The sequence below is a fragment of the Chinchilla lanigera genome, unplaced genomic scaffold (assembly GCF_000276665.1).
Source record: "Chinchilla lanigera isolate Chin_1 unplaced genomic scaffold, ChiLan1.0 scaffold00012, whole genome shotgun sequence".
Taxonomy (NCBI): Eukaryota; Metazoa; Chordata; class Mammalia; order Rodentia; family Chinchillidae; genus Chinchilla; species Chinchilla lanigera.
In genome coordinates this window covers 21,846,784-21,853,627 of record NW_004955413.1, presented here as the reverse complement: position 1 = coordinate 21,853,627, position 6,844 = coordinate 21,846,784, and the positions used below count along the sequence as shown (strand labels likewise).

At 41.6% G+C, this 6,844-nt stretch overlaps 1 protein-coding gene across 2 annotated transcripts in view; it reads left to right on the top strand.

Annotated features, from left to right (window-relative positions):
* Positions 1-5,933, top strand: part of Tm7sf3 (transmembrane 7 superfamily member 3) — a 42,755-nt gene extending 36,822 nt beyond the window's left edge. Inside the window, exons 10-12 of one of the 2 annotated variants that reach the window (XM_005379116.2) lie at positions 1,787-1,884; positions 2,657-2,819; positions 4,382-5,933. In XM_005379116.2, the coding sequence (XP_005379173.1) occupies positions 1,787-1,884; positions 2,657-2,819; positions 4,382-4,686 (566 nt within the window). In that variant the 3' untranslated portion in view covers positions 4,687-5,933. Of the gene's footprint in view, positions 1-1,786; positions 1,885-2,656; positions 2,820-4,325 lie in introns of both variants that reach the window. The other variant, XM_005379117.2, reaches the window with a different exon arrangement.
* Positions 5,934-6,844: the final 911 nt, after the last annotated feature.

Below are 6,844 nucleotides of genomic sequence, written 5' to 3'. Positions count from 1 at the left end.
ATGTCAGAAAAATACTAATATGTACGTGGCTCTAGTACCAGAAACACCTTTTAATCCTGAACAAAATACCAAGGCTTTTTGTCATCAGCTGTAAAACTCTCTTATAGGACGGAAGTGAAGATTGAGATAATATAAATGAAAAGTCTATACTTTCCATCCTTAAGAAAGTAATTTAAAGCAATTGTCTCTAAACATTATTATTACTGGTACTGGGAATTGAACCCAGAGCTTTGTACTGAGCTACATCCCCTGCTTGAAAGGGTGTCCCTAACTTGTCCAAGCTGGTCTCAAACTTGTGATTTTCCTGCCTCAGCCTCCTGAGTAACTGGGATTACAAGGGTCCACCATGGTGCCCCAACTTAGACTCATATTTTTAAGCATTAAAGTCTGAAATTATTTGGCTGACCTCTCAGATCTGATTAGATCACTGCTGTTTCAACCTTATATGGGCAGAGATTATTCTCTGAAAAGATTTGTTCTTTGATGTCTGCATCGTAACTACTTTTTTTTTCTTTTTTTTTGGTCTTTTTGAGACTGGGTCTCGCTATGTAGTTCAGGCTGGCCTTGAGCTCACTTTGTAGCTCAGGCTGGTCTCAAACTCACAACGATCCCCCTGCCTCAGCCTCCTGAGTGCTGGAATTACAGGCATGTGCCACCATGCCTGGCCATAACTATTTTTTAATCCTTAGATTCCTTGAAAGACTGTTTTAAAAAGGCACATGTCAAGGGCCAGGGATATAGTTCAGTGGCACAGGCACCTGCCTGGCAAGCGCAAGGTCCTGAGTTTGATGCCTGGTACCAAAAATAAAAAGTAAAAAAAAATAAAAAAGCCACATGTGTATTTTATGACTAATGTAGTTAAGAGTATGATGTATAAATTTTTCTCACTGGCACATACTGCATGTGGCTTTCAGAGAATATGGAGCCCTAATGTCAGAGTCTCTGCCCAGGAGATGTGTCTCCAGAGATAGGACCACGGTGCCAGTGTCAGTATTGAATAGTCAGGTTATATTCTTGCATTTTTTTGAAGAGAGAGTCTCCTATGTTGCCAGGCTAGCCTTGTATTCTTGGGCTCACTTGATCCTCCTGCCTCAGCCTCCTGAGTAGCTGGGAGTACAACTGCCAAGATACGTGGTTCTTGCTTTTTAAAGATAATTTTAAAAGAGGAGCTTCATATATTGGTTCTGGTCACCCGAAGGTGCTGCATGTTGGAGCTGGGTAGCCGGAGAAGGCTTTGGTAGGAGCAGATGTTTACTGCCTGTGTGCAGCAGCCTGGCAGGATACGGGTTGATCGTAAAAATCTGTTAAGAGGGTTTTGCTGCATGTATCGGGTTCACAGCTTTATCTTTGAGTGTCTTTTTACTTGTGGGTTTTTTATTATTTCCCCAGTATAAAAACAGGAAATCAGAGATATTTAGGGCTAGGCGGGTGATTTAGCGCTGGGAGATGATATAATTCAGTTCTCTCCATTTCTAGGTTAGGGAACTGAGGCCCAGGGTCATGAAGCTAGTGAATGGAAGAACTGGGACTCTTGGAACCTTTCCTAAATTATCCTGCTACTGAGCATAGAGCATTCACCTCTGTGGTCCTCCCACCCCTATACCTTTTAAAATACGCCCTTCAAAGGGGATGGTATTGACACTTACATAATTAGAGTTTGTTTGTACTTGCTAACCTATTCCCTGGTTGTTACTTTAAGCTTGCAGCCTGTCTCTATGTTCAGATATTGAGGAAATTAAGTTTAACTTGATAAACCTGTTGCTTACTCTTCTTTTTGCGTTTTCAGGAAACCTGAAGGTTTTTCGTGATGATGGTGTGTTCTGGGTGACTTTCTCTTGCATCGCTATCTTCATTCCAGTGGTTTTCTTGGGCTGCCTAAGAATAGTAAGTGTTTCATGACAAGTTAAGTTGACTCACTGCACTGTCCTGGACCTTCAGCTGATTGCTCAGCGCCTTGTTCTGTGTGTTTTATTCACTAGAGAGGGCTGTGGGATTAACTGCACCAGGGTGGCTGCTTCTGCATAACTTTGTTGCTCTGTGAAGGCACTGGGGTTCTGCAGAAGATGAGCACCCAGCATCCCTCGTCCCAAAACAAAGCATCACCTCTCCTAGTTCAGCAGCAGGAGCACAGAAGGTGGTCCTAAGTCCTGCGCACCAATCTCAGGGAGCATTAGCACTAGCTGTCTCTCCAGCATGGGTCTGCATATAATAAGATTTTAGTGTTGAAGTTCTTTCACAGGCAGGATTATTTTCAGTGGCCCAGTATAATCATGCATTGCTCAGCAGCAGGGCTACTTTCTGAGGAGGGCATCGAGAGCATAGTGCAAGCATAGAGAGGACTTACACAAAGAGGGCTACAGTGTTACAAGGTGCTCTATATAACCTTACAGGACTGTCATATCTTCTGTCATTCACTGAAACATCCTTCTTGCAGTATAGAAGTTATAGTAAGCGGATAAACTCTGTTTTAAGAACTCCCCATGGATGTGAAGTTTGAAGGTTTTAGTTTATCTTGTGTCAGGTCGCCCTTGTTAGCTCTAAGACATGGCCCCTTTTCACGTGCCCTGCGGGATCGGAAGTGATTCCCTGCGGTTGAGGCCGGTGGTAAGTTCTGTTCCACCGGGAATGATGTCTCAGGCTCGCCCTTCTCCCACAGCTGAACATCCTGACCTGCGGGGTCGTTGGCTCCTACTCGGTGGTTTTGGCTGTTGACAGTTACATGTACACAAGCCTTGCCTACATCACTCTGAACGTTCTCAGGAGAGCACTCAACACAGATTTCCGCAGAGCTTTCACAAATGTGCCTTCTCAAACTAATGGTAAGACTCTTACGCTCAAAAACCAGGTAATGGTTGAATAGGAGTATTGACTTTTCCATGCTAACAAGAGTACTCAAAAAAAAAAAAAAGAAAGAAAGAAAGAAAGAAAGAGGCGGGTGACTTGGAAGGGAGGAGACACTCTACAAATGCAGCGAGAGTGATCTGTTCATAACAAGCCTGTGGGAGCTAAGAATGTCAATTTTTAAGATTCACACTTTTAAAAACCTGTTAAATGAGGTTGGTTAAGAAATTTCTAAGCCTGGATTACCTTGGTTGGCAAGTCAGTTCTCAAAGGGGAAAAAACTAAATGACAGTAAAGATGTTTGACATTCCACAGCTGGGGGAGGAGTAAAGGACTGAGGGATGAGAATGAGCCCCTGATTTAATTTTTAAGTCATTTAAATTCATATGAGGGCCAGGGATATAGCTCAGCGGCGCAGCACCTGCCTGGCAAGTGCGAGGTCATGAGTTCGATTCCTGGTACCACCCCCCACCAAATCATGAGTCTTGTTTCCCTTTTTTAATGAAGCAGGCCATTTGGTATTTGAAAGTGAAAGTAATTTTAAATTAGTCTCACTTCCTCTGTTGTAAGATTTTACGCATTAAAGATTTTCCATTGACTTTTTTTTTTGTCTTTTTGAGACAGGGTCTCCCTATGCAATTCAGGCTGGCCTTGAGCCTAGGCTAGTCTCGAACTCACAGTGATCCTCCTGCCTCAGCCTCCTGAGTGCTGGGATTACAAGCGTGTGCCACAATGCCCAGCCCCCATTGACTTTTTGTTTGTTTGGGTTTTTTTTTGTTTTTTTCTGGTACCAGGAACCGAACTCACGACCTTGCACTTGCCAGGCAGGTGCTGTGCCACTGAGCTAAATCCCCACGCCCCCCATTGACTTTTTAAGGGGAGAAAAAAGTGACCACCATGTAAAATGTTCACAAAGTTTGTAAATTATGTAAATTATTTTTGTACAGAAATGTTAAGACAGGAAGGGTGGAAAAGCATGTCTTAGGATTCAGACCAGAGTAGGCGCAACTGTGCTTGCAAAGGGCAAAGTTTTTTCTTTGGATAAGAGGATGATGGTGGAGACCCTGAAATTCATGTGCCTTGGAATTTTTAAGTGCAAGCCAAACATTTATTAGAAACTCAGGACAGACTGTGGAACTTACGCGTGCATCCCCAAGTCCTCTGTATGTGAGTGAGGTTGGGCCCCTCGGAGAATGGGGTGGGGAGGAAGTGAGCACAGCAAGCTCTAGTTTCCCACGATGTACAAATGTCACCATGTTCTTCCACAAGTACCCAACAACTGCCTAAGAGCACGGGTCTCCCAAGCTTAGGATGCCACGGATCCAGACAATCGATTCTTTAATGACTGGTTTGGACTACTGGATGCCTGTAACAGAAAATTTTGTTTCAAAAATAAGACTGCAGCTTTCCCCCTCATTCCTTGGTTGTGTATGTTAGGTTGCAAAACACGCAAGTTTAAATGACTCTTCTACGCTGTTTTTTAGACTTTATTATCCTGGCAGTATGGGGGATGCTGGCTGTAAGTGGAATTACATTACAGATACGAAGAGAAAGAGGGCGACCGCTTTTCCCGCCTCACCCGTACAAGTTGTGGAAGCAAGAGAGAGAGCGCCGAATAACGAACATTCTGGATCCCAGCTACCACATCCCTCCTTTGAGAGAAAGGCTCTATGGCAGATTAACCCAGATCAAAGACCTCTTCCAGAAGGAGCAGCCTGCAGGAGAGAGGACACCCCTGCTTCTGTAGAGGGCTGTGGGCTTGGTCAGGGAAGCTCAGCTCTGGAGTTCATGCCCACATGCAATCCTAACGTGGTCCAGCTCGGCATGATATTATGGTGTCCTTAGTGATTTATGGTGATATATTAATATATGCCTAATACACTGGGCAGTTAGGATGATTTTTAGTCGGTGAGGGAGAAAGACGACCAAAAAGTTGGTGGTAGGGAGGCTTTTCCTTATGCCAATTACTGAAGAAATTATCTTTTGGTTTATAAATATATGAACAATATATTCCACTAAGTACAGCAAAAGTTCAAAAATGAAAAACAGTGGTTCCTCCCCTGGTGTTTCTAAGTCTGAATAAGTCCCTCCTCTGACTCCGTCTAAACTTGGGGAGGGGGAGGTATTTAAGTATTATACTGGATATTAGCCTGTTTGCAGACGTAGGGATTTATTTGGAGCCCTTGAATGTCAGAACATAAAAAGAGAAGTAACTTTTTATATATAAGTAATCTGATTACTTGGTTGCATGTTCTCTTAATCAACAAGGTACCTTTGTTTCAATATTTAAAATTTTTTAATTGGGTAAAATACACATTAAACTTAACAATTTATTTTTAATGTACAATTCAGTGGGATCCCTTTGTTTTTGCCTTTCATTGCTTAAAATGCTAACTTTTCAAGTGGTTAAATCCCTTCAGTTATTTGAAAACAGGTCAAGTCTACATAGATAATAGAATGTTTATGTAGATAATTTATTTCTATTCCAAATAATGGGCTTGTTTTGTTTTTTTTTTTCCAAGGTCTTTTAAGATAGTGTTTAAACTGCATTAGGTGACATGGATTGTTTCATTTCTAGGAACTAAGTTGACCCCCCAGCCTTAATGTATAGTGCCATTAACAACCTTAAAAAAATTCACACTTCATCCTTCTTTTTGCTAGAGTAACTGTGTCAGCATTAATGGAGTTTTAATGACTGCTTTCCTGTCATTCAAACCTGCACCCTGCGTTTTGAAGGGATGAGGACATGAGGACGCAGTCTTCATGGATATTGGGCATGGCCTGCTTTTTTTGTTTTTGTTTTTGTTTTTCTTCTGGTACCAGGCATTGAACTCACGACCTTGCGCTTGCCAGGCAGGCGCTGTGCCGCTGAGCTAAATCCCCAGCCCCAAGCATGGCCTGCTTTTAAATCAGGGCCAGTTTGGATTCTTCTGTAAGGAGGGTCCCCTCTGTTTAATATCCTTGTTTCATCGCAAGAAAGACCCTGGCAGCCCCGGGATACATTCCTTCAGCTCACTGCTCTTTCTTACCTGAGAGACCACTGGATTGGAAGCCACTTCCTCCAGGCTGGGGTGGTTTGTGACCATAGCACATACGTCTGTGAGGTAACCACTACTTAAGTGATGCTGCTTTTCAAGGGTTTCTTCAAAGTACAAAAGATCATCGAAGTTTCACGTACCTGGAGAAATCTTTAACTTTGGCTTTTAAAAGTGTTTTGAGGAGGACAGAACAAAATAAGAGAAACTAGAAAATGAACTGTTTTTGCTTTGAAAAATTCAGCGCAGGTATCTACTTATTACTCTGTAATTGTTTATAATTTAAACTTGACCCAAAAAATCTGATTAAAATATGCACTATAGGGATTCTGGTTTCTACCATGTCTTTGTACATTCTAAAAACATTTAATGGGATGTTTGTGAGTTATTCCCTGTACCATCAGAATTTCTGTACTGCCTCTCGACTGTGAAAGGCAGAACACACTTTTTTGGAGGGAGGATGCAAATTATTTAAAAACTTTCCCTATGATTTGTAATTTAAAAAGTCACTTTGTATAATTTTATAATAAATACCTATTTTCAAAAAAGTGCTAAAAAGCCTCTTGATTATGGTAGTATCATAAAAATTACTACTATTTGTGCCATAGCAATAATACATGAGAGAAAAGTTTCACAGCTATAGAAACAAAACTGTCTAATCTGGACAGGTTAGTTATTTATTGTAAAATATCAGCTTAAGAACAAGAAATGAAGGAAGCCTGGGGCAGGGTGTTCAAATTTATATTTGTTAGAAAGCTGATGACTTCTAGTGGACTAATTTGTGTTGGAGGTCATTAATACTTCAGGTGTGTCGAACTGCAGATAGTATTACAGAAAAACCTATTACACTATTCTTCAAATGTTTTCCAAAAGTTCTGATTAATCTGTTACAGGTTAGCTGTCAGGTTGCCAAAACTCACTATAATACTATCTGGAGATTTCTCTTTGGATAAGAGCGATAGTGGAGA